Source organism: Diplotaxodon limnothrissa, linkage group LG10 (assembly GCF_057381915.1).
Source record: "Diplotaxodon limnothrissa isolate DT_005_m linkage group LG10, D_limnothrissa_male_GT1.1, whole genome shotgun sequence".
NCBI lineage: Eukaryota > Metazoa > Chordata > Actinopteri > Cichliformes > Cichlidae > Diplotaxodon > Diplotaxodon limnothrissa.
In genome coordinates, this window is record NC_140605.1 from 30,372,515 (window position 1) to 30,387,025 (window position 14,511).

Consider the following 14,511-nt stretch of genomic DNA (forward strand, 5'->3'; position numbering starts at 1 on the left):
TTGATCTGTCTTATACCACTTCATGAGAACTGGCTACCAAACATGATCTACTAATAAGAAAACGGTTGTTTTTTTTCCAAAAGGAGCTAGTTGAGAGTAGCGGAAACATTAAAAAGCACCAGACACACAACTTCCATTAACTTGCATTGTATATTGCACAAAAGGAGTTATAATTGAAGGGAATAAAAATGTTCTCTCGGGTCCATTTCAGGTTGTGATGTTTTACTGTCATCTCTCCAGAGGAGACGAGGAACAGCAAAGCCACATCAATAGTCTCACCAGTTACATAATGAGTTGTGGCGCTCGCCTATTATGTAAAATGCAACATGTCTTGTCTCAGCATTGTATTTCTAGTCTATAGAGGCAGCTGTCAGTGTGAAGTTATTATCTCCGCCTCTCCTGTGATGGATTTCTCCCTGTATGGTTGCTGAACCTCTTTGAAAATTGTCTAGAAAGAAGCCCGTGTCTTTGATTCGGAAGGACTGACACCAAAATCTGACATTTGCCGTTCATGGTTTATATAGTTAAAGATATTTCTGCTGTCAGGTTTCATTCTAGCCACTCTGGAAATATCTTGACATGAGATCATAGTGTCTATGACTGGTCTGTTATCCACAGCAAGAAAATAACAAAGCCATTACAAAACACAAAAACTGGGCCACAAATATAGCTGCAACACCAGCTACAGAAATTCACATTTCCCCCCCTTTTCCTCCCATCAATCTATCTGTAAAATATAAAGAAAATAGCTGTAATTAAACCAAAGTCAAAGTATTTAAGTGCTGCATTAGTGCACTGCGGATATCATACATTTTTCTTCGGCAGTGGGATTCCTCCTTAGAGGTCTGGTGTGAATTCTGGTACTCTGGCACCCCCAGTGCAGAACTGAACCTTTATTACAGGTTAGATAAGGCATAAATGGCTGGTATAGTCACAGCGGGGCTGCAGATTGATTTCACTTTGAGTCAACTCTGCACTCCACGCTGAACCAAATTACCACTGAGCTAAATTTACTCGACTGCTGAAACGCCAGTCGTGCCACATCAGAAAAATAATAAGTTAGACAAAGAAGTCCTGTTATTGCCAGAGGTGCACTTGTACTCTTTGTCTGTGCATCAAGTGCGTAATTTTGCTAAATTAGATTTCCAGCAGAGAATCGGATGACAAAATGGCATAAATGTGCGCTGTACATTTTTCCATATATTAGCATTATATCATACCATAGCCTGTAAGTATGGCCGGACCATTTGAAAGCTGCATCCAGACTGTTAATGCAGGAAGTGAAACTGTAGACATCCTCACTATGGAGATTGTTTATTAGTCTGAAGTGCACGTCATTAAACTCATTACTTAAAGCTGAAATCTGAAAACACATGTATGTGCAAAGATATTTTGAGAGACTGTGCTGCCATATTTCTCCTGACTGACTGTAAATTCTGAAAAAAATAGTAAAAACACACATGAATAATATCATTTCCTGCTTACCTACAGCTCTCAGTCACAAAATATGTAGCTTTATTTTTCCTAGAGGTAACGATGACAGTTTTTTGTCCAATTTTACTCAAAAACAGCAAATAGTGTACTTACCTGGCATTAAGTACTTATGTGTGACTGACTCAGTAATAAATAAATAAATAGAGGGGATGTGTTATTTAACCCCAAGAACATGATTTACTGACGTTTAATGCTGCAACAATCCATCACCATCACCATCATGGTGAAAAATAGGAAGTAATTCTTACGATCACTTCATGTGTTGTATAAAACAATTTGCTGGCAGTGAAAAAGAAGAATATTACAAAACTGTTGCAGTTTGTTAAAAAAGGCTGAGGAGTTAGTTCATCATCAACAATATGATGCTATTTAAAGTGGACGTGCTCTGTTCATTTCCAGCTCCGTATTTGTATTCTTGGACTAAAGTAGCTTTTCATGAGTCATGCTTCAAAATAATTCTTATTTATTTCATCTTGAGCCTTCCTGCAGCCCCTTATTTCATCCTCGGTCTGATTTAACCTTCTCCCTCTCACCCAGCTTTCTTCTGAGTGCAGGCAAAAGATTTGAGCAACCAATCGGTGGAGCTTGTGTGCTCACAGCCAGAGCTGTGTGCCCAACATGACCATGTTGGGGAAACTGGCTCTCGGTGAAATTATACAAATCCAAAACTGAGCAGCCGGAAGGCCTCACAGGGATTATTTACACTGATGATTTGAAACTTTGGCAATGATTTATTTGAGCATCATTGCTATATACAGTCATGTGAACAAGACAGTTTCCACAGGACTCTATGCAAGCCTGCAAAAAAGCACACCCTTCCTGCTTCCCTGGGAATTAAGAGCGTAAATAGAGCCACTGATCAAATGCACCTGATCAGGTGATCATGAGTAAGCATGAGCACCTCTATAAAATAAAAATGTTGGCAGGTTGCTGCTCTGAAGCATTCAGGTGTGTGTTAACAAGGTGCCATAATCTTTTCAGCAGCGGATGTTCTAACAAATTCACCCCACGGTCAGACCATGTAGAGCTACACCTAAGCCCTCAGTTAGCATGTTAAATGTTAAAGTTCACGACGGTCTGTTAGAAAAAGCCTGAATAAGTGTGGCTTGTATGAAGAAAGCCTCTTCTTTCTAAAAAGAACATGGCAGCATGGCTAAAGATTTGAAAAACTGCAAGAATAATGCACTTGTATTATGCCAACTGTGAAGCATGGTGGTGGTGTGGCGACGATTTGGGCTTGTTCCTCAGCCATGGGACTCCAGACCTCAACCTGATTGAAAACCTGTGGAAGGTTATATATAAATGCATGAGCTGCAGTAACATTATAAAGCAAAGTGGGCCAAAGTTCGTCCACAACAACATTAGAGACTGATAAAGTCATACAGTAAACAATTACTTGATGTTATTGCTAAGTGTGGTTCTAGAAGGTACTGAATCGTGGGTATGCTCATTTTTCCACAGGACTCTCGGGTAAAGCTTTCTGTTATTTAAGTGAAAAGCAGATTAATTTTCTTGCTTTGTCACATTTTCCATGTCTGGGGTGCGTCAGATGTGTATTAATAGTACTTCATGCTATTTTTATTATAAACACATAATAGATTTCAATCACCAAAAGGTGAGATACAGCAAGTTAACACATATTGCCCCGCACTGTATGGTGGACGATTATAGAAGCTGCTGACAGCTGCAGAGAGGCCACTGCTCACCAGAGCCCAGACGCCTCGGGCACTCAGTCTCATAGACGCAAATGGATTCAGTGTGGCAGCACCTCCGAGAGTGGGCTGCGTTTTCTCCTTAAAAATGTATTTATGCTTTGTAAGAGGTTCCTTTGAATCTGTTATGAGAATCTGGAGAAGGTGCAAATGGGATGACGATAAACACGACCCGTCGTTTTATTATTGTGGCATCACTTGATGTGACAAATGTTTGTGCTGTGTGAATCAGATCAATGTAAACACAGTTTATTTGTAATAAAAGTCCTTCAGAGATGTTAAAGCTGATCCTAAAATGAAACGCATATGAGGACAATTTAAGCTTTGGATGCATAAGAGCTCATAAACTCCAGCTAATCAACCATTTGAATCGGCATACTTTGATACACACTTTTCTCTCTATATAGATTTTTATACATTTTTCACACCTACACCTAAAAGAAAACCCAGAACCAGACACAACTGACTCATATTTGATCAGCAGTAGCAGCTGAAAATATTTGGTATGACTCAGATATATAAAGATCCATTTAGTGTGGAGCGTATTCCGCTGTATCGTGCATTCGTTTGCTTCCAACGATCCGAAGTCAGCATCCATATCCCAAGGTCCAAAACCCCACTTACTGCTCTCTAACGACCTGCGTCTCACCTGAGTTCAAAGGGCTTTGATCTCAGCTGCCCAAGTGAAGTGAACTAAAGGAGTAAACACTCCAGACTTTGAGTAAACACCTCCAAGTATGGATTTTAATGGATGGGAGCCGCTGGATGAGACGAAACACACTACAGTAGGTTTCTATACCCACCTCTGCAGAAGCTTCTTGCTGCTGCGGGAGATGCACACAGCTGAGGGCAGGGTGAAAAGCACTGATATAGAACCTTCAAGTATAAGCTGGACTCTCTATCAGGGACACACGGGCAGACGCGCACTAGGAGACGATGCATCATTAAAATACAAAAACCGCAAAGAAAAGAGCAGTCGCTTTAAATTAACCTAGTCTTTTGTCTCCACATCCTTGCCCTTGAATGGATCTGTTACCCGTAAGATAAAAAGAGGTTTGAATTTTAAATCGGCATAAACAAATAATAACTTCCAAAAAAGTGCGTAACACCATTACTTTCACATGCTGTATAAATCAGGTCCCCCTGTGAGATATTAGGCACCCAATGAGCCAAAATCCTTCAAGGTCAGAGCGTCCCTTCATATATGAAGCTACTGAGGCTGAATTCTTGACATAACTCACGCTGACACGGAGCACACATCGTGCCAAAAGCATGTAAGATGATGAAAAAATTCCCACTCGTGTTAACAATGGAAAGCAAAGTAAAGACGACACTGCCATTTGTGTATTGCATTTTCTTTAGTACTTTACATATAACGGGAAAATACAAGGGTTTGCTTTCAAGAGAATACAGGAAATTTAACAGTGCTCTGTACATTACAATATTATAGTCAGTGTGGTGGTTACTTGGCACAGCCAACCGAGCCGTGCACGTTGTGCACATTTCACCATGGGCGGGGGTGAGGGTGGGGATACAATTCAAAATCTTCATTTACATGTTATAAGCAGTCTAAGTTTCTATTAGCAGCTTGAAGAAGATACAAAATGAGCAATATCTACACTTTGCCAAAGCAGGAAGGGACTGGAGGATGTAAAAATCATAATAAAAATAACGTATTAAATACTGTGTGAGTACGTCAGCGAGGAGGGGAAGAAACGTGTGAAAACCGAAGCTGCTATTAGACACTTAATCTGTAAAGTCACCAGATCAGACTAACCAGGTTAACACTAATCACAAAAGAACCAGGCTTAGTTAGGAATTCTACATTCATCCTGAGAGACCGTCATTTGAAGTCAAAACTCAAACTGATTTTTCTCTCTAGTTCACAGGAAAACATGTTGATGTCGTAGCTGAAGGAGGTCGGGCTTGGACCGTCGTCTCGTTTGTAGCCGATAACACAGATTTAAAAATTATTAAAACCAGAATTGGTCATTATTCTTTTCAACCACATGGAACACAGAGAGGGCATGCAGCAAATCAAACCCTTAAAGTCCCAATCCAGGATTTATGTAGATCAGCTGTGGGTCTATATACAAGTAATATATGGAAAAGTACAGTTTAGTGATGAGAAATAATCTCACGCCCACTTTCAGACAAGAATTAAAGGGACAGTTCACCCTACACTAAACCTCTGGGTTGTAGTGATATTTAATCATGTCATTTTTTTGGGATTTTCCCAGTTTTATAGAAAAAAAAAAAAGCTCTCATCACATAGATCATGACCTGATTACACAAAGCGATCCACAAACCTTGTGGTGAGCACTTACATGTACAGCAGGAACTATTTTCTCTTCACCCAACTACACCCTCCAACCATAACACAGTGCAGGAGAAAGCATCAATCTACCCATGACACGATGCACACCCTAGTGACAGAGTGACATCATGTAAACAACATAAATAGCGTCAAGCCTTCATTTACAGCTGAGCTGCAATGTTAACAAGCTGCACGCTTCGTTTTTAGTGTTTGCAGACAGTAGAAAGAAAACAGTTTAAAGAAGAAATCGCTCCAAGCGAGGTTTGTAGAGGTTTTTTCAAGGAACTGGTTCAGGATTTCTGAAACAGACATTGCTGTTGAGGTTTTAACAACCTTGAGCGTCTCAAGACAAGAGCCATCTGGTTTCATTATATTCAAGAGAAGGAGAACAATGCTCCTGCTGATACCTCTATACCTGGAAATACCACATACCATATATTTTAAAATATGTCTTTGTATTTATTTTGCGGTGAACTGGCCCCTTGAAAGGATTAATCCAGCTGCTGGTAGGTAGTCACATTGAGTGTTGAAACATGTGGTTTTCCAATGGGAAATAAAGTAACAGCTTTTGTATTTGCTACGAGTGACCGTGTCTTCAGATTGTCAATCAGTGAAATTTTTAAAGTACAGATAAAGTATGTCTTTAATTCTATATTTTCATCTGAAGAAGCTGGTATTGCATAACAGCTGCCACAGTGAGAGGAATTCTGGATTGGGTCTTTACCCAGACCCTTTCCAGGGTCTTAAAGGCGGTAAAATGGCAACAAAATACATTTTGAGTGACAAATAGAGTCACAAAAAGAAGCATGTCACATTTGTTTGCTTATTTGCAGGATCCAAATTAGACAGTTAACACAAAAGAAAACTCCAAGCCCTTAGATGCACACTACAGAAGTTAAGCAGAGTTACATGGAAAGCCATTTTTCAAATCTGCTTGTCTCATTAGTCCTGAAAAGAACTTATTTTATGTGAGATCAGAGCTGGAATAACATCAACCTTTAAAGTCGTCTCTAGTTATTCTCTCTAAGTACTATAAAGCAGACAAGCTAACAGGGCAAGTGTAATTAAAAATACTATCAGCCCTGCTCCTGGTTACTATGCATCTTTCTGCCTGGCGACGTTTTCAGTCTTCAGATATTTTACGCTTAACTCTCCAGAGCTTTCATTTTTTCTGCTTGAGCTTACCTGAAAGCCACGTCAGTAAACATTTAAAAGACAGCAATTAACACTTCTGCACAACAACACTTAGGCTGTGTTGATTTCAACCGCTTTGATTTGTCAGTAAAGCCTGAGGTACATTTACATGATCTCACACCCGCACCCATATCATCCTCACAGCTGGAGTAACAGAAGCACATTTAGCATTTTCCCCGCAAAAGCTACTACGCTCTGGCACCGTTCATATTTGAAGTAAATTTGTGACCTCTACACACAAGTTCACCGGAATAGAGAATCGAAACAGGGCCCACATAAAGGTGTGTCTGAAAACAGTGTGACAGCATGAGATGGTCATGACTTAAATGATGGAAGAGAATCAATGATTTATTCCGTAACCTTCTTTAAGGATGGATGGCGTTTCCTGCAGAGTTTAGAGGATCTTGTGCTCAGTGAGAATGTTTCCATTAGAAGTTATTCTTTTTATTATTTTTCCAAAAGGCTGGAGGGCCAGCCAAACTTGGGGAAGGGAAGTAAATCATCAAAAGATTGGAATCTATTACAAGTCTGATGCATAGCAAGTCCCCTCGTTCAACAGTCAGATGTGATACCATTTAATAAAAATCTACAGTTCTGTTGTAACATTACCGAGGGGAACCTTCAGCCCACCACAAGACTATAAAATATTCAAGACTTCAACCAGCTTCCACTCGTATACCTTGGAGTAAGCAGCTTGTCGAATGTTCGAGCTGGAACTGGCTCCAGCTCGATGCAATATATACATATACTAGAGAGGAATGTCTGCATGTATGTAAGCCTGGCCTGGCCTGGCCTGGAATGGCATGGCATGCGTGTAATGCATGATAACATATTCAGTTTAGTTATGTGTATGAATGATTATATAATTACAATATAAACATTTACAAATTTGGAAAAAAAGTTGCTGATTGTGCCTCACGATCCCCTTCCATGCAAAGACTGTTAGAGATCCTCGCAATGCACAAGCTCTTTGTATTTATTCCTCATGCTGGAGAGCAGTCGTAGTATTTTACATAGTAGCTCTTACTACACTGGCTCTAGCCGTCGTGAGAAAACAGGGTGTCCGCGCTGATATACGAGTGAACTGTGACCATTTTTTTTATTATAAGGCATTAAGATTTGTTCAGGACCATGAGGACTAGTAGTAGTAGGGCACTGCTTTTGACTACCTATGAAATGTAGAAAAATGTAAGGAATGAACATGAGTGTGCCGCACCAACAACAACTATGAAGAACGTTTTACCGTTAAAAGAACGCTTTTCCTACTTTGGCGAAAAACAAAAAAACAAAAGAAAAAATATGATTTTTTTTAAAACATAGCTTTCATGAGAGTCTTTGACAGTTATTTACTCATCAAAGGCCTCTTTGTTTGGAATAGGTACAGTACTGCAGAGTCCCACCGAGCCACGACCGGTACCATACACCTGTCCGTATCAGGCTTTCATTGAAATCAGATCCTGAAAATAAGAGAGCCGCAGCAGCTCTCTCGTCGCCCATGGCTCGGCTTCCCAGTGAAACAGGTTTGCAAAAGCCAAGATTTACAGATTTCTCTAGCAATCGAGATCCTCTGGTCAGGTCTTTGGCTTCCTCGCGTCCTCCTCTGTGTGAGCGTGTATGAGATTACAGCACTGTGCAAACTAAAAGAAACTAACCAAAACAACAGTTGACCTTTTAGTCTGTGAAAAAATTATCTTTCACTTAGGTGTAAAAGAGAAAAATAGAAAGGAACGTTCTTCTTAGAAAGCCGAGAGTGGGGCTCGACGCTGCACCTCGTATCTCAGGCTATTTCTTTTATTCTGCGCATGTAATCGTGCAGTTCCTCTGGGTCTTGAAAGCCCATATCCTGGCAAACCCACTGAATGTCCTCTTCATCTGCTATCGGGATGGAGTTATAGGGCAGCTCCTCTGTGGGAAGGGTGGTAAAAGTGGTGAACTTGACTCGCTTGCGCTTAGAGGTGGGTGAACTGGCATCCTCGCCGTTCTCCTTTGTAGAGCCCCCAGAGCTGCCGTCGCCCCTTCCGTGTACCTGGCTTTGAACGCTAGTCTGGGAACTGCCACTGCTGTGGTGGTCCCCGTGGCAACAAGTCTGTACGCCCTCCAGAGGGTTAGTGGGACTTTCCACTTGCTGTGGTGACAGATCACACTGGGCCCTCAGCGGCTGGCCGTTTCCCAGGAACACCCAGTGGTGGGAGTGATCCATGTTGGCCTGACCCTCAGGTGGGATCCGCTTATGGCGGTATTTAAGCACAAAGACAATGCAGTTGATGAGAAAGACTAAAATGGCCAGGCAGAAGACTCCCAGTAAAGCGTACATGCCAATCTCAAGGTCAGTCATGTTGCGAGGCGAATGCACAAAGTCTTCCTCCTCCTCTTCTTCACCCTCAGTCGGTTCCTCTTGGATACTCATAGTAGGTAAATTGGTGTAATCAATGGGAACACTGGCAGGCTGCTCGTTAGATGTCTCATAAATTCGTCCACTAATGTTCGGATCGACGATTGGACGCCTGGTGACGGGTGCCAGCTCAATCTCCCCCTCCGTGGTCGCCTCTTCCTCAGAGTCCTCCTCGGGGCCAAAGCGGACCTTGACATAAACTGCAGCAGATGCGATGACGCTTTTGCGTTTGGTCTTCTGGCAGGCCTCACAGATGGTCATCTCCACACGCACCATCTCGCCAGATCCTTCTCCTTCTGCCACCACCACAGGCCAGCGTTGCTGAGGCTCCTGGGTTACTGACACAACTTTGTCATCCAATGTGGAGGCATTGAGGTTGTAGTCTTTGGGATCAAAGTAAGTCAGAGTGGCGGCTGTGTTGTCACTAAAAAGCATCCAGACAGACAAGCTGGCCTCCTGTCAGAGAAAAACAGAGAAATGCATTTTAAATTTCTAGAAATTAACTTTTTCTTGTTTCAGTATCAAAATGTCACTTCTGAAAATGCATCAAATGCCCTGATCACAAAAAAAAAAAAATCTGAAATCAAGATTTTTTTTTCCATTGAGAATGTAATTTGACTTGTGGTTCATGAGAAAAACAAAGAAAAGTTATTCTAATTATTTCAACGCGATGAATATGTCAGGAGAAAGTAAGTGAAGAACATAAAAAACTGCACCAAAATCAATAAACAAGCTGCACTTACTTTACATATTAAGAAACAGCTATGGTTATTCTTACACGTACTGTGTTTTTCCTTCTTTTGGGTAATATCTATACACACTAAGCAATGATGGATGCTTATATTAAATACACCCCAAGTTCAAATGTTGAGGTCAGTTTATGTCCCCACTTGTAGCCATTCGACAGATTTCAGACTGCTCTAAACACAAATTTTCAACTCCTGCATCTGTACGATGCAGTAAAGAACAGTTATCCCTAATATGGTCATATTAGTCATCAACTGTCAGCACAGTACCCCACTCAGCCAATCAGAAGACAGCATCCTTAATGGGAGACGAGCTAAAACTGTGGAAGCACATTTCTGCCCAGCAGAGACAAGTCAAACTTTTATTATCTCAAAATGTCCCTCAAAATATAAATGTACTTATTTATATATTTAGCAGTGGAAACAAGCTTCTCTATATAACAGCTTGTTACAGGCAGTGGACGGATTGGGGAGCTGCACCAACACCCAGTGTGAAATAAACAAGGTTTATTTTGAAAATTAGAGTCCGACACAAAACAAAACAAAACGTTGGGAATGAACGTAATAGATCCACTGAAAAAACAAAGCAAAAAGATTTTTGTAAATCTCAAGCAGAAATAAATGTAAGATAATGATGATGCTATGTGTTAGTTTTACCAAATACAGAAAATCCATTTATTTTGTGTGAAGTACTTGCATTTGTTAAATACTATTATGAGTAATAGCAGGATGACCCTTTATTTATGGGTTAATAACAACGCTTATCAAGATGAGAGACGACTGAAGCAAAGGTATAATTTTGATAAAACAATAACCCATTCTGTAGATGTTTATTCCTCACCAAAGAATATTTAAACAGTTCGGTTCCTGTTATTTCACGGCATTGATCGTGATTTGAATGCCTGTTCCCAACTGAGCCTTTGAAGTCCTGGACTTGCTCTAATTCCTAATTCCTAGTGAGCATCCGCAGTGCCCCTTGCTCAGTACAAGCCTCGACATGCACACAAAACGGCCTGCCTCTGATGTGCACACAAGCGAACCACTTGCGAGCACAGAGGAGGAAGGGGTGGCAGAGAAATGACTGTGTTGTCCTGAAGGCTATAACGCAGGTTCGTTTGGCAGCACAGACAGATGAGGCGCAAACAGCAGTGGTGTTTTTGGTTCGAAAGAATGGAGGGAATCAAGTAGGGAAATATCAACCCTATGTTTGGTCCAAGCCTCTAACAGATTGGTTTAGGGTCCTTTAATGTGCTATTCGGGTGTCATTCTACCTGTCGACATTTTCATTAACATTATTCACCTTTAAAAATTCATCATGCAGTCCTAAGTGGCTCAGACATAAACATAAACTGTGTAAACTAATATTTGTGTAATATATGCCTCCTATTCTACTTTAGGAAACTCTAAGAACCAAAAGCAAAAGCAGTCTGACAGCAAAGTACACTATTGGGGTGATACTGTGGAGTCTTTAAGGTAAGATGGGGCCTGATTATTCAAGACAGGATTTTGAGACAAAATTTGAGACAGGATGTTGCTAATCCAAAGAGATATTGTGTAAATGAAAGTCCTACATATTTGTATCATTTCCTTTCTGAAGGACATATTATGGTAAAAAATGACTCTTCACATAGCTACTGGATGACACGATAATGCTATCAAGACAAAGTATTGGGCTAGACACCATCTTTATAAGATGGTCAAGTACAATAACCTAGCGGCCCCCAACCCGGACCTGGTCAACCCCCGGGGGGACCACTAGAGTTGAAGCTCCAGTGTGAAATTTATGGTTTTCAGGGTTTTTATCATTAACTCCATTTCCCTGGGTCTTTTCCCGCGTTGTAGTTGTGCGTCTTATTTTGAAAGAGATGCTTACACGTTACCATAGTGACCAGAGAGCATTAAGGGGCAGAGAGGAGGATGTTACTCTCAATTTTGTTGACTCATTTCAGGACAATGCTGCTAATAAAATTACACAATTACACAGTGAATTCGTGTTTATTATTATATTTACAAAATAACAGTTTTTGTCTTGGTCGTATCATTTTATTTTGTTGTATTTATCCGCGACACCTTAAAGGCCGGTCCGTGAAAATATTGTCTGATATTAAACCGGTCCGTGGCGCAAAAAAAGGTTGGGGACCGCTGCGATAACCTCAGTTTTGTCTGAATTTAGAAGCAGGAAATTAGAGGTCATCCAAGTCTTTATGTCTTTAAGACATGCCTGTAGTTTAACTAGCTTATTTGTATCATCTGGCTTCATGAATAAATAAAGCTGGGTATCACCTGCAATATGCAATGCAGTACTATTAGCGTTTTCTAATAGTATTGCCTAAGCGATGCAATTATAATGTAAAAAGTATTGGTCTCAGCACAGAACCCTGTGGAACTCCATGACTAACTTTGATGTTAGTCATGGAGATTTCCCATTTACATGAACAAACTGAAGTCTATTAGATACAAACAATTCAAACCGGTGCAGTTTATTTATTATTCATTTAAAACCAAAGTTATGTTCTAATCTCTGTAGTAAAATATTGTGGTCAACGCTGCACTGAGATCTAGCAAAACGATCATAGAGATGAGTCCACAGTCAGAGGTCATAAGAAGATCATTCATAACTTTCACTGGTGCCGTTTCTGTGCTGTGCTGCACTCTAAACCCTGACTGAAACTCCTCAAATAAACCATTCCTCTGCAGATGATCACCCAGCTGTTTTAGAATTACTTTTTTCATGAATTTCTGAGATGAAAGTAAGTGAGCAGCTTGCCATGTTTTATTTGAAAAAACACTCCACTGTCAAAAATTCATGTCCTCTGTTCAACCTCAGTTCTCCTTTGCATGGATTCCTTTGCCCTTGATTGTAACAGCTAGGAGAATAACTACACTCATCACTTTAGTGGAGAAAGAATTTTAACGGTGTTTCTGTGTTTTCTCAGAACTGACATGTGGGTATAGCAATAGTAAGCAAAACTCTTTCATCTGAACAACACGATATGAATTAAAGCTACCAATATGGATGATAGTAAAGTAACTTTCTCAAGTTTTTATTTTGTGGCATCTAGAAATATATATATATGGATGTAAACGCAACATGAACAGCTTGGATTATAAAATATGCATAAGCAGTGCAAATATTATTCCGTGACATTTGCATCAATTTAAGGTTGCAGAAGTGCGATGTGTACTTTTTCGCTACGCAGCAACAACAGCAACAGGAGTGGTTTACAAAGATCCCTTAAACGCTGAAGCCTTTCAGTTCAAAGAGGATTGAACTTTGTCATGTGGAACAGAATAATGCAAAGAGACCTTGATTGTCCAACTCGCTCCATACATAGTTTATGTGTTTCATTCATTTCTGGAGTAATAGAGGACATTTAGTAAGTTTTCCTGTGAAACGGAATCAAATGGCTTGAAATAGCTCCAGTAGTCCTCTGAGAGCTTTGCCGGCAGAGGAATTGGCTGCCTTTTATGGCCCGGCCTTGGAGAGCACTTAGGACAATACATTACAATAATTAAATTTCAAGGTGGCCAAGAAGCGGAAAGCAAGAAGAATTGGAATTTAATGCTCGCTTCTCTCTCACTGATGCCTGATGTGGTTGTCGTTGCGTTTTTAGCAACTTGCAGGCCAGAGAAAGGGCAAAGCGGGAAAACGAGTCAGACGCACACATACACACATTTCTCCCGAGGTGAAGCAGGGCTGCCAATTAATTCTTAGCTTAGAATTGCAGAGACTCTTGCTCCCGTGTGAAGAAACAGTGGCAAAGACTTTCCCCCTCTTACACAGACATCTTCGTGCTTTTCACTTGAGCAATAAAACCCATTTTGGGAAATGTATTTGGACGTATCAGAAGTGTTTTGCCAGGCTTGGCTAATATGCAGTTTTGTAATATATAATGGGACCAAAGATACTTATTAGTTCTCTGCAGCTGCCCTCACATGGTGCCCTTGCTAACAATGCTGGGTTCAGTTTAAAAAAATCTAGCATAGAAATGGTTTTGTTGTCTATGTTGCGTGTTAAACCTGCATCAAACTGGCGACATTTTGTTCAAAAATCAAACTAGTACCTCCTGACTGATGTCCACTCATTGGACATTTTATAAAGTGCACCTCAGTTGTACTGGATTAGACTCCTGTTTTTTAAATTCTTCATGGTGTAGATGATCCACATTGACATGATAGCACCACACAGTTGCTGTAGTTGTTTGCTGCACATCCATGATGTGACTCTCCTATTCCACCATATCCCGAAGATGCTTGACTGACAGCGTTTGATTGAGATCTGGTGACTGTGGAGGCTATTTGTATGGAAGCTCGTTTCTGCCATAAAAACAAAACAAAACAAAAAAAAATTATCCATAACTCAATATTTTGAGTTATTTTCTCAAAGTTTTGACTTATTAACTCAAAATTTTGAGAAAAATTTCGAGTTAGCGCTGCCAATCAGTAATCTACGTGAATTACGTCATTTCCTTGTTACCCGGAAGCTGAAGCCCTCAGCTACAAATGCTATAGCTAAGCTACCAGTATTACGGCCAGTCATGAATGCACAAATTGCTGAGTATTTTCAGCGTGGCTTCACAACTGATGAAATCCTTTTGTTATTAGCTGAATCACATGGCGTTACTATCGCCAATTTGTTGCGATCCAGTTTTGAGT

The 14,511-nt window shown here is 40.5% G+C and overlaps 1 protein-coding gene across 1 annotated transcript in view; it reads right to left on the minus strand.

The window, feature by feature from the left end:
- Positions 1–8,483: 8,483 nt before the first annotated feature.
- Positions 8,484–14,511, minus strand: part of tmem132e (transmembrane protein 132E) — a 425,465-nt gene continuing 419,437 nt past the window's right edge. Inside the window, exon 9 of the mRNA XM_085364711.1 lies at positions 8,484–9,565. Coding sequence (XP_085220837.1) covers positions 8,495–9,565 — 1,071 coding nt within the window. The 3' untranslated portion in view covers positions 8,484–8,494. The remainder of the gene's footprint in view (positions 9,566–14,511) is intronic.